The 27,508-nt window shown below is 52.6% G+C and overlaps 1 protein-coding gene across 1 annotated transcript; it reads left to right on the top strand.

Moving 5' to 3' along the window:
• The first annotated feature begins 12 nt into the window (after nt 1-12).
• Nucleotides 13-27,508, top strand: PXDC1 (PX domain containing 1). The gene is made up of 5 exons (XM_002924878.4): nt 13-383; nt 14,298-14,389; nt 15,139-15,256; nt 22,860-22,971; nt 27,097-27,508. The coding sequence occupies exons 1-5, from the start codon at nt 128-130 to the stop codon at nt 27,212-27,214; spliced, it is 696 nt and encodes a 231-aa protein (XP_002924924.2). The 5' UTR covers nt 13-127; the 3' UTR covers nt 27,215-27,508.

The raw sequence follows: 27,508 nt of genomic DNA on the forward strand, positions 1-27,508 counted from the left end.
CCCCGGCCGTGGACAGATCTCGGCGCGATCCCGGCTCCGGGCAGACCTCAGGCAGACCCCGGCCGGGCGGGCGGGCGGGCGGGGGCCGAAGGCGCCCCCGGAGGCGGGGGCATGCGCGGCCCGCGGCATGGCCTCGGCGGTGTTTGAGGGCACCTCGCTCGTGAACATGTTCGTGCGCGGCTGCTGGGTGAACGGCATCCGCAGGCTCATCGTCAGCCGACGCGGCGACGAGGAGGAGTTCTTCGAGATCCGCACCGAGTGGTCGGACCGTAGCGTGCTGTACCTGCACCGCAGCTTCGCGGACCTCGGCCGCCTGTGGCAGCGCCTCCGCGACGCCTTCCCCGAGGACCGGCCCGAGCTAGCGCGCGCCCCGCTGCGGCAAGGTTCGGGGGCCGCAGGCACCGGGGTGGGGCGGGGGGGCGCCTCGGATGGAATCTTAGGGGGAGATGTGGTTGCAAGGTAATTTTACAGTGCAGTGAAGGCAGGAGAAGTTACTGAACCCGAGATTGCGGCTTTCCCCTCCGTCCCTGGCCCGGGACAGGGGACACTTAGATCTTGCGCCCCCAAATAAAGGGCGCCCAGGGCGGCAGTGGTAGGAGGACGAGGAGCCAGCTCTTGGAGCCCTGAGGCCCTCCAGGCGGAGATCGGCAAGACGCGCACCCCACTGTCCCCAAGCACGAGTCACTGACCAGTACCAGTACAGCGGCCAGTGTCGGGGTGACCCCCAGGCCTCTCAACCCAGCCCCTGCTCCGGAGTGGCGGCCTGCCTCCCTCCTCACCCTCGGGGGTGGGGCTGGCTGTGACCCCCGCCCCGCCCCGAAAGCGACAGGAGAGGGCTGGTGAGGTGTTTGGAAAGAGTTAACAACAACGTCCTATTGGGGTCGCGTAGTGTCTGGCAGCCGCCCGCCTCGGAGTGCTCCACTGGAAGGGGCCGCGCCTCTAGTCTTCTCCCGTGACAGAGCAGCCTGAGTACGAGGTGCCACGCAGCCTTCTGTCACTCGTCCGGAGGGGCCTCCCTGCTGCCGACTGCGGGGAGAGAGCCCAGGTCCCCACCCCAGGGGTGGGGCGCATTCGGGTTTGATTAACTGCGGCCTGCCTCCTCCCCCGGGGCTGTGTGACTGCCCTGGCTCCTAGGGATTGGAGTTCTCAGAGAACTGCTGTGGCTTCCCATTTCCTCCTGCCAGGCTGACGCCCATCCCACCGGCTGCACTTTGGAGGCCAGTCGGAGAGGCGGAGAGGCGGCTGGAAGAGGGAAGGAAGCTCGTGAGAGAGGCTGAAGTTGAGGCCAGACGGGGGCGGGTGGGTGGGAGATCTTGGGGAAAAGGGGCCAGGAAAGTCTGTAGGGCTCTGAGCAGTCCTTCCCCAACTCCAGCATTGTGACCACCCGCAGCTCTGAGAATGGTCGCACTTTGCCCAGAGGCCTTCCTTTCCACAATCTTCTAAACAGACCTGGTGGCACCTTTGGGGGACATTTACTGAAGCTGAGAGTGGCCCAAACAGGTCTCCTTAACTGCTGGTCTGCCTGAGGTCTTGAGATAACCTCTACTCCCCCTGTTGATCCCCTGCCCCAGTGTGTGAATTATGTGGATAATTAGCTCAGTTCTCATGACACATCCTCTGGCGGACACATCGTTTGGAAAGGCTCCCAAAGCCTGCAAGTCTGAGGGCCCTGAGTGAGATGGCCTGCCTTTCAAGCTTCTCCTCGCTCCCCAGATTCTCATATTCATTGCCATTCTGGACATAGTTGAGTGTTATTTCAAGCATGGGAACAGTTTTCCTTGGATTTGCTATTTGGGTGTGTATGTTGTATTTTTTTTTTTTTTTAAACAAATGAATGCCCAAATCAGGAAAGCTTGCAACAGTTTATCCAGGGACTTCCATCCTTGCTGGAACAAGGTTGGCCATTAACAAATTAGAGCCCCTGAGAGCTGGCCAGGGCATATGCCCTCCCCTGTCCTTGCCAGGCCTCGCTCCGGTCAGGTGGCACAGCTCAGCTGGGACCGCAGGCAGGCAGATGGGCTGGACTTGGGCTCCTCCCCTGTAACATAGTACTAGTCCTACTTTTTTTTTTTCCTTTGGTGAGGATTAAAATGCACAATATAGTGTCTCATATAGTAAGCCCTCGTACACACTAGTTGTTCTTGTTACCCTCAGCATCAGCTGCTCCTGGCAAGGGTTGTGGCCGGTGGGGAGGCCCTGGGATCTGGTAGTGAAAAGGACTTGCCTGGAGCAGAAGGGTGGTGAGTGTGAGACACTGGACCTGCCTTGCACACACCCTGGCTCCAACCAGCCTGTGCTCATGCTAGTTGTGCTGGGTCAGTTCTGGATTCCTGAAGTGTAGACACACAGAGTGTCTCTGAAGAAAGAGTGAAGAAAGGTTTAAGAAGAGGGGGATTACCAGGGACAAAAGAAGGTTCAGGGGGATAGGAGAGATGCTCAAGTATCTGAAGGCGGGAGAAACGAGTTCTGGGTGTTAGCCGTGCTGCTGGGGGTGGTGGAGGTGCTTAGGATGAGGACCAGTGATTGGGTGGAAAGGGCCTGATACTGGAACTGTTGGCCCCTTTTGCCTGGGCTGGAGTGCTATTCCGCGGAGACCTCTGTGAGGCCCGGGCCAGCACACCCTGGAGGGGAGGAGATGGGGACCTGGGACCAGAGGAAGAGGGTGACCTTAATTCTTTGTCCCAGTCCTTGATTCTCTGCACAGAGGCAATCTGATGCTGCCCCCGGGCATCCCTTGAGTTGGGGAAAGGAAAAGGGGAAGCCCTTTTCCCTTCTTAGAGTCTTTTAAGTCCAGGGAAATTGTTCACTGAATCAAATACGTAATAGTAATGTAAGAGAAGATTCTACCTGATTTCCATGCAGATTTATTATTTGCATAAAAAGATTGTCTGGATATACAAACTGTAAATACAAAAGGCAACCGGACGCGTGTGTTGTACAGGACATGTCCGGCTTCCCCAGTATAGTTCCCCATCAGATTCCCGCGCTTGAAATTTATCGAAATACTTCTGGGCTGGGTTAGATTTGTGCTCTCTACTTATTAACAAGCTTTGTGAACAGATCTGGGGTTTGGAGCTCATGCTGGCAGCAGGCTGGTAGCTCTTATAAATGTCTGACTGAACGCCCTCATGGGGTGTGCAAGCCTTGGCCCCCACTTGCATTTTTGAATCTGCATGCAATTAAAGGGATGCTGAGCCCTTTTTCTTAGTCCCTCAAGTCTTGCAGTGGGGGAGAATGTTTATGTGGAGAGAATATGCTTTTCTCTCCCTTTTGCACACACACTGTGGTGTTAGGCTCCAGGATGGTCCGTGGCCTTGAATGTTTCACCGAGTGCACGTGTAAAGATATTTCAGGCCCTGCATGCGTGCAGGGACCTCAGTCACCCACATACTTTCCTGGCCTTCTCTTGGGCAGGGCTGACCTCGGGACTTGTCCTGCTGCTGTCCTCTGTCCTTTTTCCTTGGAATCTTGGCTTTCCATCTCACCCTCTTCTTCCTCTGGATCTGAGGTACCCACCCATCCTTTCTGGTGGCCCAGCCCCAGGAGATGGAGACAGCTGCTTCCTGTGGATATTATCTCTGGGTGACCAAGGAGTTCCTTTTGGTTTTTCTGCACCCTACACCAGTGGGGCTGAGTCTTGAACCTGAATTCTCTCTGCATAATACATTGCGTGGTTCCGGGTTTCCTGACCCTGGTCAGGGATCCCTGCCTGTTCCATCTCTTACATCTGAGAAGGTTTACACGTTAAAACATAAACATGCAGAATCTTTGATTGACCGTTTGGGGCTCTTTGACTATTTTGATTTTTTTTTTTTTAAAGCACCGATTTCAGGCCTCGTGAAGTCTGAGCCATCCTGGTCACCACTCCAGCAAGACATTCTATTTCCAAAGTAGTCAGGTGATCTTTGATTCTTGATTACCGTGAAATCCAACATTTTGGTTTCTCATTCATTCTCGCAGTGAGTATCTGCTGAATGCCCGCTATGTGCCAGCCATCATTCTAGGTGGTGGAGACACAGCAGTGATCAAAAGAGACCCAAAACAATTCCTGCCCTTGTGATTCTTATATTGTGGTTGGGAGAAATCCAACAATAAACAAATATAAATAAATAATATATTAGATAGTGATAAATATTCAGAAGAAAAAAAGTAAGCAAGGAAAGGGGCTATGACTTCTAGGGGGAGGACTCTCAGATAAGGTTCTCCAGAAAGTCTCAAAGGAAGTGCTTTGAGTCCAGACCTGAAGGAAGGGAGGGAGCAAACCACTTTGTCAATACCTAAGGAAGCAAGCATTCCAGGCAGAGGCAAGAGCAAGTGCAAAGGCCCTGAGGCCAGCATAGGACTGGTGGCTTCCAGGAGTGAGGGGGAGTAGGCCGTCACGGCTGGAGCAGGGAGAAGGATGTGGAGAGTCAGTGATCAGGGAGGAGGGAGTGGGCAGAGCTGAGCGCACTCTGGCTGCTGTGCTGAGAAAGACTGGTGGGGAACACGGGGGAGGCAGGGAGATGGGGACAGGTGCTAGGCTGTGGAGCCAGGTGCAGCAGAGCAGGTGTGAGAAATGGTCAAACACTACTGTGTCCGGCAGGGAGAGGCAGGAGATATCCTGAGAGAGCAGATGTGGGAGTAAAGGAGGGTCCCTACTACAGCTTTCAGCCTGAGGAGTGGACCTTGCCATTCACTGGGAGGGCTGGGGGAGCTTGCAGGAGGGCTGGGTTAGGGGCCCAGCTTCAATGCGGTATTTTAGTGTTTTCTCCGAATAAGGCCAGTTACTGAGGGCCTGGGTGTGGTGCTAGCGTCCAGGTCCGTGTTCACCTTTGTCACCGAGGACATTAAGCTACCTGCATAGACGAAGACGGTCAGGTCTTAGGTGTGAGATTCTGAGGACCGGAGTTAGGGCATCCAGGAGAGAACGAGAAAGGGCCTGACGCAGACACACTTGCCCGGCTCCCACAGCCCAGCTCGTGCTCCCAGGCCCTGAGCCTGCCCACTGATGCTCACATGGACTGCAGGGGAGAAGCTCTGCTCCTCTCCTGAGACTAGAGGGGAGAACACCGGCTGAGGGAGGGGAGAAACTGCAGAGCCACCGAGCCTACTTGCTTAGTGAAGGTGGCAGGAAAGAGATCAGGGGCCACAGGGTCCCTGAGATCTGTGGCCTGAGGGGCCCCTGCAGCCTGGTGGTTGCTGAGCGGGGCTCTGCTCTTTGCCTCCCACACCCCTCCCTCCCCCCCAGCCGGGGCCCTTGTGTTGCTTCACTTTAAGTCATCCTGCCCCTTCGGACAGGGGCAGCTTTCACTTCTCACGGGGATTTGGGGGTATTCTTTTTGATTCACAGATGTATCCTTGCAGCTCTGCGCTATCTGTGGTGCGTGCGCTTTTCCCAGGCCCCGGGGCAGTGCGCCCTCCCGGTCCCACGCCGGCATGTCCATGTCTGCCGCCCCCACGTAGCCCGCTCTCCTCTCTCTGCCTTCTGTTTTATCTCTCTCCCCCAAATGTGCACTGGGCTTCGTGGCAGTTTCCTTTCCCAGGGCTCCAGGGCCCTCATGGCCACTTGGCTGAAATGGTTCTTGGACCTGTGATCTCATCCCATCAGATCTCAGACTGTGCCGGGGGCCCCAGGTGACCCGACCTCACCTCTCAGCTAGAAAAGAAACTCACATAGGTGGTTAGGTGGCTTGCTTCTAGGTCATGGTTGCTTTCCACCAAATTCCCGAGGAGAAACTTGGCCTGCTTCTTGAGAGCAGACAGCCCCTTGAGCCTCCTGGTGGCCTCCTGACTGCCCTCAGGCTGGGCCGCAGGGACACGGGTCCCCGTTCCTTCTAAAACAAGTCTGGACCTCATGTGTCTCTGCTGTCTGTTTCTACAAACACTTTTCCAAAAGGCTAAAGATGTTCCTGCGTGATGAAGAATCAAGGACAGGGTAGATTCCAATGCCAGTGGAAGGTGACGGGGCCTTGCCAAGTTAGTGAAATAATGGGGATTTGATCAGTTGGCCAGTTTTCAGCAACGCTCAGCACAGGAGTGGAGAAGGACTGGGGAGAAGGAGGACAGGCTGGTAGTGAGTCTGAGCCCCACATGCATTTGACCCGTGTGGCCTTGCTAGCAGACATCGAGGCCATGGGCCCCCCTCTGCCATCCTGGGGAGGGAGTGCAGAGACAGTAACCTGAGGAGCGCATCTGGGCCAGTGGTTGGTGTTGCTGACCCACTGAAATCGCTTTTTGTTGGTATTCGTGTTCACTTTTACTTTCTTGGGTGACACTAGGCATCCCCTGGACACTTTTGGTTGTCATCACTAAAAAATGTCCCCATGTCCCGGAACAGGCCTGAGAAGCTCCCCAGGGCCACCTGATCTGCATGCTGTCCTTGAGGGGTGGGGCGGGGGCCACGCAGAGGCAGAGGGACCTGTGCGCCGTTCTTTGCTGGCCAGACTGGCCTCCCTTCAGGTGTGTCTCGCCCCAGCACAGACGCACGTGCTGGATGATGTGGTTCTCCAAACAGAGACCTCCAGTCCACCCTCCTCACCCCGCCCCTGAAATTGAGTCATGACCGTGAACGGAGCCACTTAGCTCTATGGCTAATTTATACTGGCAAGCTCTCATATTTGTTTTAAGAACGGAACATCGTAATCACCCTTTGCTGGTATGTAGCTTAGAATCAGCAGGAAAATCTGATGAGCAGTAATTGGACAGAGGGTAGAGAGGGAGGAGGGAAGGAATAACATGTGATTAAAACTTCTACATAGAGTATCCTCATCCCAGCAGAAACCCATCCTGCTTCCTGCGGGAGAAAATCCCCCAGGCCCTGCAAGATTGGGGACCCACCTGGGGACACAGGGTCCAGGTGGGAGGGGTCAGGGTTGTAGTGACACCCCTGGGGATATTGCATGGTCCCTGTGGGAGAGGGTCAGGCTGAGTGGTTGAAGGCGTGGGCTTTGGAGGCAGACAGGTGAGGATTCAGAGGCCGGCTCTGTATCCTGCTCCTCATGCAGTGACTTCAGGCAGTCACTTAGTTCCCAAGCCCCGGGAGCCTGATTGATGAAATCCCGTGATGATATCGCAGGCAAGGCTGCTGGAGGGCCCGAGCACTGACAGCTGCAAAGTACCCAGAACCACCCGGACACCTGAGACCTGAGAGCTGCCGGCTTTGGACTCAGGACCGTGGGTCCCTGAAGTTTCTGCCCTTTGCTCTCGGACACACAGCATCCTCACCGAGAGTTGTCCAGATGGGCGAGCGTGGGTCCAGCCCCCCACCTGCTGCTCCTGACCGCATCCTCTCCCCAGGCGGCTGTCCATCCTCCATCCTCAGGTCCCTAGGAGGCAGGGATGGTGAAAGCTCCCACCCAGGCTAAAGAGAGCGCCCACAAAGGGGGTCACTGCCATTATTTACCTCAGTGGGACCCCTGCAGAGCAGGCCTGTGGCTTTGCCAATCCAGAAACTAGAATGTGGTGCTGAGTGGGGGTCAGGCTTGGGGACTGTGCTCCAGGGGACAATTTCACAAGGCAGAGATTACTGTGGAATCCTAGGGCGGGTGTATATATTACTGTAAGAAATGCTGCTGCCAAGTGGGTAGAGTTCTTGGGACCAGAACCTACGTGGGAAGTCATGGCTCCCCAGTGTCCGCTGTGGGTAAACCCCTTAATGCAGTTTGTCAGGACTTGTTGTAGTCCTCGCCATCTGGCCTCCTTAGGGCCTCCACACTTCTTGACCCCACTCATGTTTCTCTCCTCCCTCCTTGGCCCTCTGTATCTGCTCACCCTTCGGATCTCTGACCCTGGCGAGAGTAGTCCCCTGCCGCGAGTCTTCCTGGCCCCCCAGGTGACACCCTGCTCTTTGTGGCCAGTTTGCCACGTGTCCATTGTCCAGGCTAGCAGGAAAGCCCTGGGGAGCCCGGGGTCCTGCCCTTCTGTCTTTCCAGCCCCGGTACCCCCACCATGCGGTAGGGTGCCAGGCACAGAGTGGGAGCCAGGGGGTAGTTTAGGATGCGTGGGTGAATGCGTGCTTCCTGTTTTGGAAGCCTAGCAGGGCCTGGTGTGCCCTAAGCACTGTTGATGTTCCAAGACAGACTAGCTGAGGGAGCGGTTCTGCAATGCATTAGGTGGGAAGTTCAATAAGGGAATTGTGCTTTTATCAGAGACCATAAGGAAGAGGCGCAGGGAAGCAGGGGCTGGGGAAGGGCACAGTGAAGGCCGGTACGGTGGAGTCCAGCACTCATTCTCTCCTGCTGATGAAAGAACACATCTTTCAAGGGGATACCTCCCAGGTGCAAGGAAGAAGCAGAGAAAGGAGGATCTTCTCCTCTCAGCCCCTTCTTGGATCCTCGGGGAAGGGTTGTTTCTTCTCTGCCTCTTCTGTGACCTCCTGCTCCTTTCTCTTCCCTGCTTTTCATTCTTGGAAAGACGCATAGGAGAAATTAATGCCCAGCAGCTCCCACCTCTTACAGCCCAGTGTGAGCATCGCCAAAGCAGGCAGTCTAACGGAGGGAGGGTGAACCCGCTGGGAACCACCAGCAGCGGGGGGCGAGGGGCAGAGAGGGATTCTGTCCTTCCAGAAATGCTGCTCAACACCCCCCACATGGAACAGGGAGACCTGCCAGAGTGGAGTAACCACGGACTACCCCCCCCCCTGCCCCAGGAGTTAGGACTCCCGCTGGGATGTTTAAGTATGACAGAAGAACCAGCCCCCCCCCCCCCCCCCCCCCCCCCCGCCGTACGCTCTGGAGCACCTCATTTCTTACTCTCCACTTCTTGAATGTCGGCTTCCTATTTAGAAAACAGGTACTTAGGAAATCAGCATTGAAAATTTCCCCAGAAGATTTAAAATGTTTTGCTTCCAAAACTCTCATTATGCATCACCTTAAAGGATAGCTCTCTCTTCTGCACGCAGGCTGACCCTGCATTCCTCACCTGCCTGAGCCCGCCCCCTTGCTGTGCAATGTGCTGATGGACACATTTATTAAATGGAGAAGGAAATCTTTCAATGCAATTTATTATTGGACTCAATTAGAAAGTTCACTTTACAGAAAATTTCCCTAGGGCTCTGCTGTGTGAGTCTCCTCTAAGAGACATGTTCTTGGGGTAATGGGCACTTCTTAATGGGCTTTGAAAAGGACATTCTTCCTTACCAATTGATCCAAGAGGCACCTTGTCTTTCTTTCTGGAACGATGGCAGAAGGCGCTCAGGTTAGATTCCGACCTCCAAAGTCCAGCCTGGCAGTTACCAGAGGTGTTCATCCCAAAGCCTCCACTTACTGAAAATGTGCAACTTTGGACCCAGGGTTTCTGAGGTTAGGAAACTGGTTTATATTTGCTCTCACTGATAAGTCTTTGTGCTGACTCCAGCATGTTCAGTTTGGGTTCCAAGAATAAGTCAGGTGATTATGTTTGCATAAAGAAGCTAATCCTGGGGGCGCCTGGGTGGCTCAGTACGTTAAGCATCTGCCTTCGACTCAGGTCATAATCCCAGGGTTCTGGGATCAAGACCCGTATAGGGCTCCCTGCTCAGGAGGGAGTCTGCTTCTCCTTCGCCCCCTGCCTGCCGCTCCCCCTGCTTGTTCTCTCTCTCACTCTCTGTCAAATAAATAAATAAAACTAAAAAAAAAAAAAAAAAAAAAAACTAATCCTGAAAATGACAGAATCACATTTGGGGTTCTTAATTTTCAATGCTAAAGTTGTTTAGAAAGAAAGGGAACCCTGGCGGCTCTAGGTAGATTTTTGGCCTCCACATATACTTAAGTTGGCACACTGAAATTTATATATAATCGTGAGTTATCAGTCTTTCAGATTCAAATCTTTACTTGTTTGAGGCTAATCTGGTTAAAATTTCCACATCACAAACTGGCTAGAGTGGAATTTTACAAATGGAGGTTCTATTAGTGACTCTGCCTTATCAGAAATTAGAAAAATTTCCAGAGGCTGTGAAGTTTTGAGTTTACTTCCTAGCAATTAAAATGTGCGGGCGGACCATGTTCCCTTCTGTCCTCACCAGACTGAACGCGGTGGGTACGGCAGAGTGCTAGCACCCCCTGCTGGCTATTTATGGAATGACAGGCTCATACCCAGTGGAAGCGCAAGTTTTCTGTTCAACTCTGCAAAATCACCATTTGCCCGCCTACAGTTTTTGTTATTACCATTTCAGACTGGAAAACGGAGTCAGACAAAACGGAGTCAGACAATTCCCCAAAGAATTATCGTTCCATCCATAATATTTGGAACATAAAAGCCAAAAGTATTTAGATTATTGTATTTAAGCTATTTTTGAAAATAAGTTTTAAAATTGTTATTTACTGTAAACAGTTCTTATTCGGAGAAGCTTTACCAGCCATTAAAAACCAAAGCTATTGGGTCACAAAGAAAAAATACAGCAGATAGGGGAGAAGGAAACCCCAACAGGTATAATCCGTCTGTTTGGGGTGGTGGTCCTTCGTGGGCTCAGTTCTTGCCACCTGCCCCTGAAAAGTAATGCAGTGTCCCATGTGCACATTCTGTTTGCAGCTTCACCTTCAGTGCTGAGAAGTTTTAAGAATTTTTGATAATTTCAGGTCTCGTAGTAGGTGTCTAAATTTTCCACCCATTATGAAACGGAGAAGTCTGAAGGAAGAAATCCCAGTGCGTATGAAATTTTAAAATGAAGATTTAGTTCATATTTGCCCTGTGGCTGTTTTGGGTTTGTCTTTCTTAAAAATATTTTCCTAACACATTTAAGGTAGCCATCATTTGATGGGAGGCATTTTTAAAACAATTGAGGAGGGTGATGTCCAGGGCCCCGGAGAGAAGGGAAAGCCAGGCTGCCGGGAGCCGCTTGGAGCCTGGTGACTCCTTGATGCACGTGTGGGGTGTTGGGGCTCTTGCTGCGCTCTGAGCTCTGGTTGGGGGAGTTAGATGAGGTGTCGTATCTGCTGCTGTTCAGCGGGTTTCACGGCGTTCAGCTGGATCCATCATTTCCTGAATCCCTCTGCCTTTGACTAGCTGAGGCCCCTGCTGGGAAAGAGGCCAGTGCTGCTTGTGGCCCCGTGGATACCTTTCCTCAGAGAAAGGAGGACAGCACAGTAAGGAAGCTGATCCACATTGCCAGCTCGATTGTCACCCGGGAAGCCAGGATGGAGAAGCAAATGATAAAGTGTGCCCCCAGCTAAAAAACAGTCATCTGTCGTTTCTGTTCTTGCAGAGAGGGATTCCAGCATCTTCCTTTGCCTGGTTAAATTACCTCAGCCTCCTTTCATTTGGAGGCGTGTTTACATTTCCAAGGAGTACCATCTGGCTTCTGTTCAGGAACATAAAGACAGGTCAAAGGAAGCGGTATGGTTCCGCACACTTCCACAAATAAAACCAAGCCGGCATGGCTGATGACTCACACACGATGCCACGTGGCTGTCGGGCCTGTGACCTCGAGCTGGTTGGCAGCAGGTTCTGGTGGGGGGCTGGCTGAGTGTGGGGCCGAGAAGTATGAGTTAGGGTTACCATCCTATGGGTCGAGATGGGGCCACAGACGATCACTAATGCTAGACTTCTGCACTCTCTTCTGCAACTTGACTCAGCCAACAAACAGCCAATAAACATCGAGTCCCCTGCATGTGTCAGGCCCTGACCTGAGCTGATTGATAACAGTGAGAGGAACAGAGGCACATGCTCCCCTCAGGTTTGCACACGGTGGCCTTGGGGAGACCTTTAGGTCCAGGAGCAGTCACAGTGCTGAATAATGAATATTGCAGAGGTCAGGAGAGTTCTCTGGGAGCCCAGAGGCAGCTTGAGTTCCCTCTTCAGATGCGGGGAAGGCTTCACAGAGCAGATGGCATGTGCCCCACCTTAAGGGATGGGTAGGATGTTCCCACCTGTGAGCCTGGAGGTTGGGGAAGGTCAGGGGGTTGTGTTTGGGTAGCATGGACCTTTGAGATTGGCAGGAGGGTATGGGGAGTCGCAGGGCACAGAGCCGGTGAGGTGGGCTGGGGTCAATCAGGGAGGGTACTTCTTGCCTTTTATCTACTTCGTTCTGGAAAATAGAACACCCTACCAGGAAGATAGGGCTGCCAGATAAAATACAGAACACCAAGTTAAGTTTGAATTTCAGATAAATAGCAAACAATTTTTTAGTATAAGTCTGTCCATACTATTGCATTATTCACTCTCTATCTGAAATCCATATTTAACTAGGTCCTATGTTTTATTTGCTAGCCATCCTAAAAAAAAAAAAAAAGATCAATACAGAGCAGAACGTATTTATCTGACTATATATATAACTTTGTGGTTATAAACCCAATCGTAGGCTGAACATTAATAAAATCAAAGATGTAACCAAAAATATGTCACTAAGGCAAAAATGCAAGAATTAGAAACCTCTATACTAATTTAAGATTGTTAAATTATGATTTATATCCTATAAAATGGGTATGCATATGCTGATGCTTTGATCATGCAAGAGGCTAATCTTCCTACGGGGTACCTACAGAAAAGAAAAATACAACTCCTCCGTCATAAGCTTGATTGATTTAAAACTCGTGTTCTAGAGGTAATGAAAGTTGAACTTCAATAATAGTTTTGTTCATCCTAGAATAAAGCATTCGGTGGGACGAGTTATTTAATTGTCCTCTCATTAAAAACAATTTTCCAGAGGGTTTTGCATTGGGCATCTTTTCCTGTGTCGACTCCCTTGTAGCAAGCCGAAGATGAAAGCTTTTTGGTGCAAAGGGCAGCACAGCGTGCATGCGGAGTGCATGTGTGCGTGTGTGTCTGTGTGTGTATTTCTAAGCAAGGAATTCAGGGCCTGGAGAAGAAGCACCCTGAGGATCTGGCACTATTTTCCTTCTTCGGTCTGCTTCCCAGAACATGCAGGGGGTTGTGGTGGGACCTGGTAACGCGAGGAAGAGGGAAGAAGGTAGAGAAGGCCCAGTCCCTTTCTCTGGTGACTGCTGGGGTGTCATGCTGGGGTGTGTGCCTGGGCCGTGCGGACAGAGACCCCAGGTTGCTCAGCGGGCCAGCCATGGCCCAGCCAGCCCCCTTGGGCCTCCTGGCCCTGACCAGCTGCTGGCCGGCCGCCTGGGCCTGCGGGGCTGAGGGGGTGGGCAGACCCAGACAGCCCCTCTGACACCCGAGGTGGCCTTGCTTCAGGAAGTTGGGGGGACCATTCCTGGCCTTGCCTAGAAGTTGGCCGTGACTCAGGCTGCTTGAAGGATCCCCCTGCGACAGCACGGGCTTTGGGACATGTCCTCACCCAGTGTTTGGGCTGCCCCTGCTTCCGCAGGCCGTGTGTTCAGTCATGTAGTTTAGGAAATTAAATTGATGACTTATGTAGTCTCAGTTGATGAATTGCCTAAAAACTAAGCCTTTCTTCTGCAAAACCAAACCAAACCAGAACTGAAAACCTTAGACTCAGCAACTGATAAAATAGTTCTGGGTTGATGCAGCGCCTTGTTGGGTCGTGGCTTCTGAGGACCGTCATGCTGGGTCACACGAAGCACGGAGAAGAGGTCAGTGTCCTTGGGAATGTCATTCCCGAATCCCTAGGACGCTGCTGTGTAGAAACTGAAACGAGGAGACTCGCGTTCTTTCCTGCTCACGGGGAAACAGAAGTGTACCCCGGTCTCCAGGCTGTCAGCTTTCGTATTTTACAAACGAAAGTCTCTCCTGCCCAGCAGCCACTCAGGACCCCTGTTAGGTGCAACGAGGGTAGGTGTTCAGATTCCTGAAAAGTGCTGTGAGTCATACCCACTTTGGTTTTTTTCTGGGTAACGATCTGACATTTCCCCTTCCAAACCCAGCATTTAAATGACTTGTCTAAATGTAGGCTAAATGCCCTGCGGTGAGGTCCGCTGAGGCCAGCCAAGCAAGCCCTTCCACTCTGTGGTTGGGGCTGGGCAGGTCCTGGGCCACCTCCTCCCGCTGTAAGCTGCAGCCACCACCTGCCAGGGGCTGAGTGGTCCCCAGCCAAGCCACGGCCTGGTCCCGGTGTTCACGGGGCCGGCCCAGACTGTCCCATTCGGAGGGGACATTGATCCCTGGCTTACACCTACCTTCCCCAGTCATGCCACTGTCCCCAGCCTGCCAGACTTCTCCTTTCGGGGGGGTCATCGTCCACCGCAGCACACACGTAAATCATTCATTGGGTCACTGAAACTTAACATGAGATTGAGAGCAGGGCTTTCAGAGTAGGGCTGAGTAAATATTCCCAAACATCTTTGGTAGAGGGGGACACTGGGCAGTGGCCTCCTTGTCATGGGGATGTCTGTTCTGTATTTAATTTAGGAGCACATTTCCTGGTCTTGTTTTTGTTTTTGTTTTTCTGACTTCAGGCATTTCTGTCTCAATTCCAGGACTGGTCGCCATAAAGGATGCCCACGATATAGAGACCAGGCTCAATGAGGTGGAAAAGTTGCTGAAGGCCATCATAAGCATGCCGTGCAAAGTAAGTACGGTCTGCTCCGGGCTGGGGCAGGAACACCTCCTGACAGCTGCCACATACCCGCTGCACCCGCTCGCTTACCTGCTTGCTCCCTCCCTGGACGGGCCACGCGGAGGGGTGGATATAACCAGCGGAAAGGAAGTCTTTGGTGGGGTCTTGCGGCTGCATTGTTTTCTCCTTGGTAAGGAGTGGAAGTAAGGGGCCAAGGATGGGCTGAGTAGGAAGAGACATGGTCCCTCCACCGCCATGGTCTTTGCTTTCTTGCCTCCACTCAGAAGCCCACCGGTCTTGCAGACGGTATTTTGGAAGGGGATATATGAGAGCCAAGAAGGGTGTTAGCATCCACGTCAGCAGATGCCTTTTCAGTGAAGTTGGCAAGCTTTGTGTGGAGAGATGAAGAACCGGGGTGGACTTGGGGCCCACTTGACTCCCATGGTCCATTTCCTCCTCTGCAAATGGAGAAAGTCAACACTTACAGTTTATTGTAAGGTGAAGGGACATGTGTGCGAAACCGTGGCACATACCAAGCGCTCAGAAAAACTTGCCATAGTCCATTTACCGAATCCCGTCTGTCCTTGGGGCCCTGCATTTTTGCCACGTGGGGCCATCAGTAAATGAAAGGTGGGTCATGACTGCGGCTTCATCAGTGAGGCCAGTCCTGCAGAGCATCGGAACGGTGCGGGGGCGTCAGCCTCGGAAGAGGCCACCTCCAGGGAGAATTCAAGTTTAGTAATTAACGTACTTATTCCCAGTATTCCAGGTCAGAAGTTGTGCTCACCTTCTTTGAAAGATCTCCTCTGGATCAGGTGTTAAAAAATGACAATGTACATAAAATTCAACCCAGCTTTCAGAGTCCGGTGAAAATATCAGGTAAGAGCTACAGGGAAGGCGTGGGGAGGCCAGGTACTGCCGTGGGTGGCCGTGGTTTCCCGGAAACCCTTCCAGTTCATTGTCTCGCAGCTGGGCACGCCTTCTACCGTTGGGATCCAGAAAGACAGTCCAAAAGAATAAGAGTGGGTGGAGGCTGTTACCTGATTTTCATGAAACAGTGTGTCTTCCACCCACCGACCTACAGTTTACACTTCTCCAATTTCCAAAGGGAGTAACTCGGTATAACAGTTGGAACTTTCTTAAGAAATAGTGTCACGATGAACACATTAATGAGGCATTGGGAAGTGGACAAGAGCAATCAGGAGTCTAGGCTGCTGCAAGAAGATGGTTCACATAATGTGGCAGTGAACTTGGGTTTGGGGCACCCAGGACAGAAAGGGGAGCACACAGTTCAGGTGTCACTAGTGTAGACATGAGACCACGCCCCACTAGCACCGAAGAGGCAAATGTCAGCTGAGAGGAGCTGCCCGCCGGCTCACCTGTGGGGTGGAGGGAAAGGAGGGGGAAGCTGGGACTTCTCCCTGTTTGGGAGCTTTCTGGATCTGGGTTGCACGTGTTGTTAGAACACTAGACTTTAATTTTTGCAGCACTGTTTTGGAGAAGGCTGCTGAGGGGCATTTTGTGGGGCAAAGAGCTCCATCCCAGAGTCTCAGACCTGGGGTTTCCCCAGGCAAAGGACAGTCAGCTTGGCTGGTCCCAAGAGTGGCATGTGAGTGAGGTCCTGCGGGGGTGCGGCCAGCAGAAAGGGAGGAAAGGCAGCTGGAAGAGGAGATACAGCTTGTCTCAAGGGGGGGTCCTGCAGACGGTGGTCTTGATCTGTAGGAAGGAGGGGAGGAGGGATTCTGCGTCCCGCGCTCTATTTCCGAATGGAGGAGGGGGGAGAGCAGAAGGAGTGGTGCAGGAGGAAGACCCTGGCAGATGAGGAAGAACAATCAGGAGGTGAGAGCGCATCTGAACCCAGATCTGTCTCCTAAGAAGGCACTGGGGTTCACGGCGATGGGGAGACGGAGGACAAGTTGGGAGGGTGGTGGCGGATGTCTTTAGTAGAAAAGTGTCCTCACTGAGCTACGTGCCCCAGCAGGGATGAGATTCCTAACTGTGTGCAGGGGAGGGGTGGAGAGGGTGGGCAGGTTCGGGGACCTGAACGGAAAGCGCATTAGATGTGACTGCATGTATGCAGGATGGCTGGCAGGCCTAGGTTTCTGGGGTCTGCTACTTTTGATGTCTATCCAGCATAGCTTCCTGTGTGTTCCCAGGAAAAAGAGCAGGAGTGTTTGGGCATCCCTCCTTAGCTGGCACCTAGTATCCAGAACCTTCTTTATAGGAGAAATGGCAGTCATTTATCCTGCTTGGGTGTCTGTGGACCCCAGTCGTGAAGGGCTCAGCGAGGGCTCTGGGATGCTAATTGTCACTCATGGTGGGTTTCACGTGCTGTCACCTAGAGCGTGGGCAAGTCTCCGTTCTTTCGTCCTGAGCAGAAGAGTCCCAGCACTGGTATCTCTGTTTTGCTTTATTTCTTTCTGTTTTGAGCAAATAGGAGAGCAAAGAGCAACAGAACTCTTTCAGGGCTTTGCGTTGGTGGCAGGAGCTGGACGCTTGCTTCCGGTTGACCCCGAAGGCCCCAAGCACGAGAGGGATGGCGCGGAGTTGCTTCTGATTAATTCCTGGAGTGCAGCAACCTGGAAACACTCCCAGCCCTCTGTCTGCTGTCCTGTTTATACCTGTGACATGGATCAACGCATGACCCATGTTTATCCTAAAGGGCTGAAAATCATGAGGTGCAATTTAACAGGGATAATTGTAGCATCCCATGTGAGGTTTTAACTACATTCTCTGGGTCTTTTTGTGAGGACTGAGGACAGGTTTTAGCTTGCAGTCACGGTGCAGTGGGTGGAAGTAACTGCAGTGGTTTGGGCTCGGCTCAGAGCACTTTGTAACAAGGGAGCTCTGCCTAACAATGGAGTCTGTGAATACCTCTTGCAAGTCTATTGCTGGAAGCCCCGCAGCTCCCTGCAAAGGCCAGGGGCCTGTCAAAGGCATCCCTCCCAGGGTTGGCAGGCTGGGAGAAGCCTCTCCCACCCTTCCAGAGCTAAGATTCTGTCTCGCGGGGCTTTCATCCTCTTCATCTGCTCTGATGGATGGGGCACCAAGTCTGGGCCTTCTCCCCTGGAAGCATCCCAACCTCCCCATCTCTGCCCCAGGACTAGCCAACCCTCACTCTGTCTGAGCTAGTGCTTCTTGCCATAAATTAGTGTGTAGATGTGTAGGCAGGGAGGGGGTGCCCCCCACCCCCGGGATGTGAGTTATTCTTTCATTACTCACTGAGTGAGGAAATAAATATATGAAGACAACGAACTATGGTAAATTCAAAAATACTTTTCAATGAAACCTTTGTCTACAATAGCACTAACATCCCTTTGAAGAACTAGTCTACACAGGGGCAAGCCACATTCTTTAGTCTTGTTCTCCTATGTGGGTGTTTGTGGTTTCCGGGGGCCCCCCAGGCTGGGAGCCTCAGGCTCTGGGCAGCATGGCCACTCCTGGGAACATCCGCAGTCTCTGCCTCTCTCAGCCTCCCCCCTGCCCCAGGACAGACCCTGAATACTGAGGTTGGTCATTCTGGAACTCTGACTTCCTAGATGTGTTCATCTTCTCAAAACCTTATACTCATGATAAAGGCCAAGTGCCCTAGTCATTCCAGTGTGCCGGAGTCTGGCTAGCTTTTTGGTGCCGTCAGCATAGAACCCTTTGCTCCAGACCCTCAGCCTCCCCTTGGTGGGGCTTTGCTGTGCTGCGGGCTCTCATCCTCCCTCTTTTCACACAAACCCCGCCCGTCCATCCTGTCCTGCTAAATTCCACTTGTTCCTGAAAATGCCCCTGCCTGCTGCAGCTCACCCCACCCTCCCTCCTCCTTTCCTCTCGGATTTTTTAATGCCTTCTTATACTGTCGATGTGGCACGTACGGAGGGGGCACCATGGGGGGCAGGCGCTGACCTAGGCTGCCTGGCCCCTTGCTTTACACCCAGGCTGCTTGGAGGCTCTGAACGCACAGCCGCAGAGACAGCTTCGTGGCCAGGGCTCCATTAGATGGCGCCAGGCGCTAGCCACATCCTGGGGCTCCTCTGGGATGCTTGGGGCCAGTAGCGCCTTAAACATTCTTCCTCCCATGTGAATCTACATGTTTATGGAATCAGAAAAACGTAAATATAGTTTTCTACACGGTTTTAAGCGCTGTGTCTGTGCTTAACAGGATGCATAAACCCCAGCCGTGATCTGGCTGCTTGGACTAATAATCTACATAAGCCACAAAAATCTGATTATTCAGGTTTGGGGGGGAGGCCTGGAAATGAATCCTAATTTCGTATTTCATTAACCAAGCATCTGTACAATCTCAACCTTAATTTTCACCGTACAAGATTAGTCCAGTTCCAGTTAATAAAAAGTCGGGGCTTTGGGTTTTGTTTGTTTGCTGGACTACACCGAAAATATCACGGGGGAGAGGATTTGGATGGAGGGAAGCTACACCGCCAATGCTTTCAGGACTGAGCTAACGTCCGCAGGAGAAGAAGAACATAGGTATTACTGAAGGAATGGTGGCCTATGGGGCAGATGAAAACATGGCTACAGCTAAAAAAATAGAAAAATCGTCTCCAGGCACACACCACAGTCATACCGTTGACCCCTGAACAACACAGGGGTTAGGGGAGCCGACCCCCTGAACTGTTGAAAATCCACATATAACTTTGACCCCGCCCCCAGAATTTAACCACTGGTAGCCCACTGCTAACCGGAAGCCTTACCACAATATAAACATTTGATTAACATATACTTTGTATCTTCTGTGTACTAGCTATTCTTACACAAGTAAGCTAGAGAAAAGAAAATGTTGTTAAGAAAATCTAAGGAAGAAAAAATACATTTGTAGTACTGTACTGTATTTTTCCAAAAAAACCCCCAAAACACATATGAGTGGACCCATGCAGTTCAAGGGTCAACTGTCATTGTTGCAGGAAAGATCCATTGGCAGATGCTAAGATGAGCGGGAAAAGTTCGAGGAGAAACAGATTGTGTACAGTCTCAATGCATCTCCCCCAAGATATTTATTCACTGCAAAGAGAACCTGGCAGAAACTTCTTATGCAAGTGATCCTGATGGACAGCCCAGGAACAAGGCCTGTTGACATCACACCCCCTGACAGGATGCAGGGAGGGGACGCAGGGTCACTCTACAGGATTCCTGCCTGGAACGCTCCACGGAGCGCAAAGCCATCAGACAAATTGAGGGACCGTCGATAAAATAACTCACCAGCCCCTCCCAGGGTGTCACTTTCATGAGAGATGAGGAGAGACAGAGGAACCGTCAGAAGCTGCACAAAACTAGGACACAGAAACTCAAGGCAACAAGGGATCCTGGGCTGGGTCCAGAAAAGCCTGTGACACACCAGAAAGGGAGGTGTCTGGTTAAGTCCAGCTTTGATCATGGCACCATAGTGTCATGAAATGTTAACATCAGGACAAGCTGGTGGGTACGCTATAGTGTTTTTGTAACTTTTCTGTGATTTAAAATTAGCTCAAAATAGAAAGTTAAGAAATGGCAAAGCAGAACTCTATATGTGAAAAAAATATGAATGCAGGAAAGTAGCTTAAAGGGACCTGTTTCACGGAATCAGTCATGTATGGGATTAAAGTAATTACACTGGCCAGTGATTTTTGCTATTGGGACTAAGCCGACTTCTAAGACGTTCGCATTTTATGCATGTTTGAGGATAGGCTTCAGAAGTGAGCACTGTTCTGTAATCATAGCACTTTCTTTGGTTCTTTTTATTTGCATGACACAACAGATATGAAGACCTTAGCAGTAATGACAGTCATCACTACCACTTACCCAGCCCCCAACATTTATTAGGTTCTTTTAAATACCATCTCTTTTCATCTACACCTGTGCTTTTAAGATGGGTGCCATTATGCCCATTTTACAGATGAGGAAAGCGAGCAAGCAGTAACCTGCCCCCAGGCATGAGTAGCAGAACTGGAGTTTACAGCTTGCCTTGCAAACAATTAAACCACATGTCTGTGTACAGAGATTTCTTTGCAGGGGGAGTTAAGGAGTGATTTGTTACAAATCTGTTTTGGGAAGCTGGTAAGGACTCCATTTCTTAGAGCTCCAATTTCACATTTAATGAAGATTAGGAAGTTCGAAAGTTCCTCTGCAAAGTAACTCTCCATCACGGTCAGTCATGTTTTGCTGCACTGACATTTTTTTCACTTGTAGGATTTTCCCCTCCAAACTCCCTTAGCAAAGGGGTGAGAGAAAGGGCTGGAAACGGTCAGCCGGCTGAGGTTTGATGTGCTTTTGAGACGGACACATTTGAGTCAGAGTTAGTAAGAAGCAATAAAGAAAGTGGTTCTGTGCTGCCATATATTTTGATTTGAGAGGCGTGGAAATCTTAGTCTTTCTTGTTACTATTTAGTCATATTCAGAGTCTGTGCACTCAGACTTGGGTAAACATCCTCTCGCCCGTACAAATGTCGTTGATCCCGGAGCTTCCCAGCACTGACTTTTCACTGAGTCTTGGTGCTCCTTCTCATGACTTCGGGCTCTGCAAGCTTGTCCTTGCACAGGGAGGGCGGGTGAGCTCTAACACGGAGGTGCAGGGTGGGCAGGGAAGGGCTGGGAAGAGCAATGTGCTGATGTCACCCAGAAAGTGACTAACGGGGCTGGTGTTTCGAAAGACCAAAGAAACATGAGCTGTCACTTCTGCAGAAAGTCAAGTGAGATGGTAGCAATTACTTGGCAAATCTGATTGATGAAGCGTCGTTTTATTCCTGTGGGGCTGAAGAGGATATCTTTTTTTTTTCTTTGTTCATTTTTGTGTAGTTTCCCTAATTCTCTTTGCATGGAGAGAAATTCGAAGAACTGAGAACTGGGTATCTGGAAAGATTAAATAGAAAGTTAAAATTATGAGAAAAACAAATCCATGCATGGGAATAAAAAAAATCGAAATTATGATGAGATGTAAGAAAAAAAATGAAAGAAAACAGTCCTCCAAACAATTGTGGCAGGTGCCCAGGGAGACTGTGGGCAGTGAGGGATCTTTCTGTTACCTGTACCGGCCCAGTAGGAGAGGAAAGCTATTTTGAGCTGTGTGTTTCTGTGTGAGGCTCTGAATGGGAAGATGATAATCCTTTACATTTGCGAATGCCCCAGGAATTTGGAGTCGATTCTGAACATCTTTTTTAAAATGAAGTAAGGAGAGGGCCTGATTTGAGAGGACAGACAGGGCAGTGAACATGGCACTTAGCTGACTAAGACTAGGGTTAGGGGCTCAGGCAGCCTCCTAGAGGACTGGAGAACCCCAACACCAAGGAGAGCTGGTAATGGCCACCAGATCAATTCTTTAATCTACCGAAGTGACAGAAATACATTCCCTGGGGAAATGTAAATAAAAACTACACCAGTTATGAGAAGTCAGTCATGCCACATTGGCTCCTTATACTTAAATGGACTAAACGGCGTGATGGAATCTGGGAGTTCATGGGAGTTTAGAGTTGAAGGGATCCTTGGAGATCATCCAGTACCATTCTGGAATTCTCCAGCTGAGGATACTGAGGCCCAAGACCTTGGAGTTCCTGGTTGGACTGAGCAGCAGTGCCCTGGCTCCTAGCCCGGGCCTGTGTCAGGGGCCACACATCCAGGCATGCCTGTCCTCTCCTCTCCTCTCCCAGGCCTGGGTAAACACCAGACTTCCCTTGGAAGCTCACCCCATAAGGCCAACGTGGACTACTTTGTTGGCCTTTTTAAATTACCAAAATTTGTGCATACAGGTAAAAAAAAATCAATTTGTGTACAGAATTATATAATGTAAAAAAGCAAAGTTGCCCATTTGGTTAAAAATGCGTACTGGGGGCGCCTGGGTGGCACAGTGGTTGGGCGTCTGCCTTCGGCTCAGGGCATGATCCCGGCGTTATGGGATCGAGCCCCACATCAGGCTCCTCCGCTGGGAGCCTGCTTCTTCCTCTCCCACTCCCCCTGCTTGTGTTCCCTCTCTTGCTGGCTGTCTCTCTCTCTGTTGAATAAATAAATCATAAAAAAAAAAAAATGCATACTGATCTCCACTGACCCTCACAGCGACCCGGAGTGGTAGACAATGTCATCCGCATCTCGGGCACAGGGGAGACTGGGTACCTGTGCAAGGCCTCCTGGTGGCAGTGTGTGATGGACCCAGACCCAAACCCAGACGGATAGACGTGAGCTCAGTACTCTGTCTACCCCAGCTTTAAACCAATGGGGAAGGCTTTTGAGGAGGGTGCTGGTACAATTCAGAGCATCTTTCTGGAGAGAGAGATGTGCCTCTTGGCTTGCCCAGGGTCCTCAGGTGGGGTTTCTGTCGAGCTTGGCGTCGGCTCCCGAATCTGTGTGGCAGAGCTCCAGAATGGGCCTCTGGGGTGTGGAGCATTGTCTTGGAGTGTGGGGGAGAACTTGGGGCAGTAGATGGAGGGGGAAGTAGAGAGCTAGTTATAAGCCCAAATCTTCAAACTCTGGCCCCTCCTGAATATTTACTTTCATGGTTTTCATTTTTCAGAAATCATGAGGTCCAATGGATTTTGCTTGGCAAATACGGAAACCATCGTCATTGACCACAGTATACCAAACGGAAAAGACCAACACCTGGGTGTGGACCCCACAGAGCGCTTGTAAGTACACTGATTTGAATATAGATTCACAGAAGGGATCCCTGAGCTGTCAGCGGGAGCCAGAGGCTGGAGTTCACGGCCCACCCAGAGCTCTGGCGGAAGCAGATGTGGTAGAGACATTGAGCCATCCTACCTGTCTGTGGATACTTATTTAAAATGTTCGCCTTTTCTGGAGGTCAGTGAGAGCTTGCTTCCTAAAGCTTGCGGGAACAAAGTTCCTTTGACCACGTCTGTGAGGGGGCATCGAGGAGAAGTGGCCAGGCTTCTGGGTCTGGTGTGTGCTGGGCCCTGAGGAGGTATGGCGTCTGTAAGCCTCCTGGCTCCAAGGGCCTGGTCTCCTGGGATGTGGAGAAGTGTCACCTGCATGGCGTCACATCACAGGGTTGAAGGTTCTCCGGACTCTGAGGTGGCCTCTGTAAGGCTCACGGGCTGGAGCCTGGTGCAGCTGGGCCTGCTCTGAGGGGACGGAGGATGTGTCTGATTAGTGGAGGCTGGACAGCCAAAGATACCACTGCCTTCCCTGTCCCTCCTTCTCTAAGAACAGAACTTTTAAGCACGATTAAGTGCTCTAGGAGAGCCCGACACCTGGCCACACCAGCCTCCTTCATCCTTGGTGCACTTCCGGGTCGTGTCCTTGGGAATTATCGAGAGGCAGCTTGAGGGGACATCACAACTTGGCTTCTGTTGATTTCAGGGCCAACCCCACGGCTCTTCCTGGTTATATGAGCTTCAGGAAGTGATTTAACCTCTTCTGGCTTCTCTTCTCTTATGGGGCCCCTGGGGCTCTCCCAGGGTCATTGTAAATGGGAGCCCCTGGCCCAGGAGCCCTCACAGGCGGCGCTTGGTGCTCAGAGTCTCCCTGTGGGCCCACGAGCAGCACGGCCTGGGATCCAAGAGCCTTGGGGTCCCCCACCCAGCCCCACCCACTGAGCCGCAGATACACACGCACTCAGACGGACTCCGGTGCTGAGACACACCCAGGCCAGCCGACCACAGAGCAGAGCATGAGCCCAGGATGTCCCTGAGCTCCGTCAGGCGGCTGGGGCCTCCTCCGCTGGACCCTTGCTCTGTGACCGAGCACAGTGGGAGCCCCATCAGGCTCACGGAGCTGGTTCTGGCCAGCAGCTCCCACTTTCTCAGTTTCTCGGATGTCTCTTGGGTGGATGGCACAATGATCCCCCACCATGGAGATGTCACGAGATGCTTGAGTCAACGGATATGCTGGTGAGGCTGCGGGGGAGTGGCCCTTCTCTGAAAGGCGCTTGTCCCTTTGCATGCCTTGCTGTGACACCACATGGCATTGTACCCACTGTCTGTGTCTACAGATAGCTCATTCGTTCACGAGCTGGGGGTCCTCCATGACAGCACAGGGCTGGCACCAAGGGGGTACGAGATTGCTAGATGCTAAGTGGGTGCCCGGAAGGAGAGGTCCTTTAGCTTCATGGGAGAAGCTTCTGGTAAGGGGTTGTCTTGATGAAGGAGGGACAGGTGGAGACTGTCCCTTATCACCAGTTGCTGCAGGGTCCTAGCTCTGGCTTCACAGTATCCCCGGTGCGCGGCGGGGGTGCTTTTCTGGGGTCAGGCCGAAGAGGCCGTCCTGCACCTGGCCAGATTTGACAAGTAAGTTGAACTGTGAATAGTTTTGCTGAGGAGAGAAGCACACAGAGAGAAAGCAAGGGTGGTAACGGGACCCCACAGCTTTCCATGGACAGGGATGACACACCTTAGCATGGGGCCCCCTGACTCCAGGATGCCTGAGGCAGGAAACTGAGCAAGAAACACCTCCGTGATCCCACAAAGGCTTAACAAAGAAACGTCTGCTTCGGAGCGGCTCAGGGGAGCGTTTAGAGGGAATTCCTGAGGCGGGCTTGCCAGGGTTTTGTCTGGGTGGCTGATGTCGGCCGCTGGCTGTCTCTCAGGGCCCATCTGTTTGAACACTCCACGGGGCTGTCAGGTGGGTGATGGGGATAGACGATGGGGACGGGAGGTCACAGAGAGATGACATTAGAGGAACAAAGCTTTGCCGCCCTGCCACAGCCGTCCTCAGTGTACCTGAGAGTGACCGTTTGGCCCTGACACTGTGAATTCAGTGCTATCAAGCCTGCCGTTAGGACATATGTCATGCAGCCAAGCAGGCAGTGTCCACGCTTCTGGGGCAGGGAGGTTCCAGAACCCAGGAGCAGATGGCACCGCACTCAGGGAACAGGGGTGTGAGTCAGCAGGCCAGCGGGGCCTCTGGTGATGACCCTGGTTGGCTGGAGAGGTTGCCGTGCTCCCAGGAAATTCACCCAGGACTGAGGCGAGCCCTTCCCTCTGTCCTCACAGGTTGGGAGCAGAGGTATTTGCCAGGCCTGCTGAGGGCCACTGGGGACTGACGAGGCCACTGGACTCAGCTTGGTGACTCATTTTCCCCAGTGTCTCAGCATCCCCCCCCTCCCTGGGTTCTCAGGGTCATCTGATCCGAGGGCAGAGATGTAGGAAAATGTCTGGGCAGGGCTGCATCTTGGCCCTGTCCCTCGCCTGGCTGAGCCTTTTCCTGCATCCAAGAGCCTTCTTTTAATTCATTCCAATGTTGGTTTCTGGGAAGAGAGCACATCCTGTAATAAAGTCGGACAGTTGGTCTTTCCTGCCTGAGACGTGCTGCCTCGGGGGTTGTGCACACGTGTGTCGGTGGCTAGATCTTTCTCCGCCGCCTCGAGCTACCGGGGCGGGCAGTGTGGGCAGGAGGAGCCGGCCCTGAGCCCTGAGCCCCTGCCCCTGCGATGGGTGAGGGGAGGCCCTGCACATGGCCACACTCACCCCTCACTGTGGAGATAGAGGAAAACGTGCCCCTGCGGTCTTTTCTGTCTGATTTCAAACCTCCCCCACTTTTAACTTCCAGCTTAGACTGAGAGGGAGTGAGCCCATGGTGGGGGTCAGCAGGGCGCTGCAAGCGGCGCTCTGTGTGCAGGGGCTGGGCCTTTTCTCTGCCCCCCATGCGGCTCCCGTGTCACGGCTCAGTTCGTGCTCTTCCTGGTCACGCACGACCCTTCCAGGTACAGTGGAGCTCCTACAACTGGACCAGTTAGCGACGCCTTCCAGTGCCAGGAATCACCGCAGGGACACACTGTGCGCTGTGGGCTCCGCGGGGCCCTTCCTGCTGGGAGAGCCCGGGGGGGGGGGGGGACCCTCCTCCCACCTCTGCCCTGCCCCCACTGTGTTGGGGCTGATCCTGGGTTGAGGAAAATGGAAAAAGCACAAGCAGCTTCTCTGTGTCCCTTCCTGGGGAGAATGTCCTTCAGGCACTTGTTGCTCCGTTTTAAAAATCTAGAGTCTCTTTTTCTAGCTTAGGAGGCCATGTCTGGTTAGACAGGAAATGGTTTCCGTTCGTGGGGGAGCGAGGGTCAGGAAGGCACTAGTCACCTTATGTTGGGAGAACATATTCTCCCCCAGCACTTCCTGCCTGGCCCCCCCACGTAAACCCCCACCTTGAATACACCGCCCCCCAGAAGGAAGCCTCCCTCCATGACCTGCCCCAGCCCCACACCCAGATCCTCTCTGGACCAGTGCTCTCAGTCCCCTAAGTCACCGGCACACGTGTCCCACGGATGTGCTCAGGGGTGAGCTTGCGACCACGGTGGCTTTTCCCATCCGTCTGTGCTGTGGTCTGCGGGGCGCTGCACGGGGTGGGCTCCGGTTCCCACAGACTGGCTCCCTGCCTTGCTTCTGGCCGTGTCCCAGAGCTTGACACAGAGGGACCCCTGGACAGAGAAAAAGTCACTCTGTGAACGAGTGAATGAACGCATGCCTCAGTAAATATTGGTTCATGGATACGGACAGCAGTGTCTAAGGCAGCGACAACCAGAGCTGTCCCGGTCTGCAGAGAAGGGTCCGTTTCGCCTCATTAATTTGTCCCCATGGCTCTTCCCCCTCTCCCTAAACCGGCATTGAGGAGACCGTGCCCGTTGGTCCGATGAGCCCGTGCCCCATGAGGAGCCTGGTGGAAAGCCCTTCCACAGGATTTGGCGTTGACCCCTAAGCTCCCTCCTGCCAAAGACCTTCTACCCTTTTCTTCTCCACGTCAGTGGGTGTGGGGGGCGGTCAGTGAGCCAGCGCCAGCCCTCACCTCTGAACTTTCCTTTTCAGGTTTGAGAATGGTGGTGAATTTACCTCAGAGCTGGAGGACGGCGATGACCCAGCAGCTTATGTCACCAACCTATCCTATTACCACCTGGTCCCCTTCGAGACGGACATTTTGGACTGAGTCTCTGGTGGGTCCCCACCTCCCCCAGCCCTTGACTGCTGGTTCTGCCCCGGCTGCAGGGGCCCCTCTGCTGCCCCAGGCTGGGGTCGGGGGGTGTCTCTGTGGTGACGGTGCCCGGGAGCCCTGGGTGTCCTACCAGCGGAGCAGCAGGGCTTTCCGGAGTGAGGGCCGACCCCAAGGTCTCCCGCAAGCAGGAGCCAGGTCCCCGGGGGCCCCGCACAGCCTGCTGCTTCTCTGCTCGACGCCACCAGCCCGTCTCTGCCTGCCTGGGACTCGCTCCCCCCCCCCCCCCCC

This window comes from Ailuropoda melanoleuca, chromosome 5, assembly GCF_002007445.2.
Source record: "Ailuropoda melanoleuca isolate Jingjing chromosome 5, ASM200744v2, whole genome shotgun sequence".
Taxonomy (NCBI): Eukaryota; Metazoa; Chordata; class Mammalia; order Carnivora; family Ursidae; genus Ailuropoda; species Ailuropoda melanoleuca.

Coding starts and splice junctions, on each gene's coding strand:
- PXDC1 (XM_002924878.4), top strand. CDS start 128: ATGGCCTCGGCGGTGTTTGAGGGCACCTCGCTCGTGAACATGTTCGTG. Junction 384..14,297: donor GCGCGCCCCGCTGCGGCAAG/GTTCGGGGGCCG, acceptor TCTCAATTCCAG/GACTGGTCGCCATAAAGGAT. Junction 14,390..15,138: donor TCATAAGCATGCCGTGCAAA/GTAAGTACGGTC, acceptor ACTTATTCCCAG/TATTCCAGGTCAGAAGTTGT.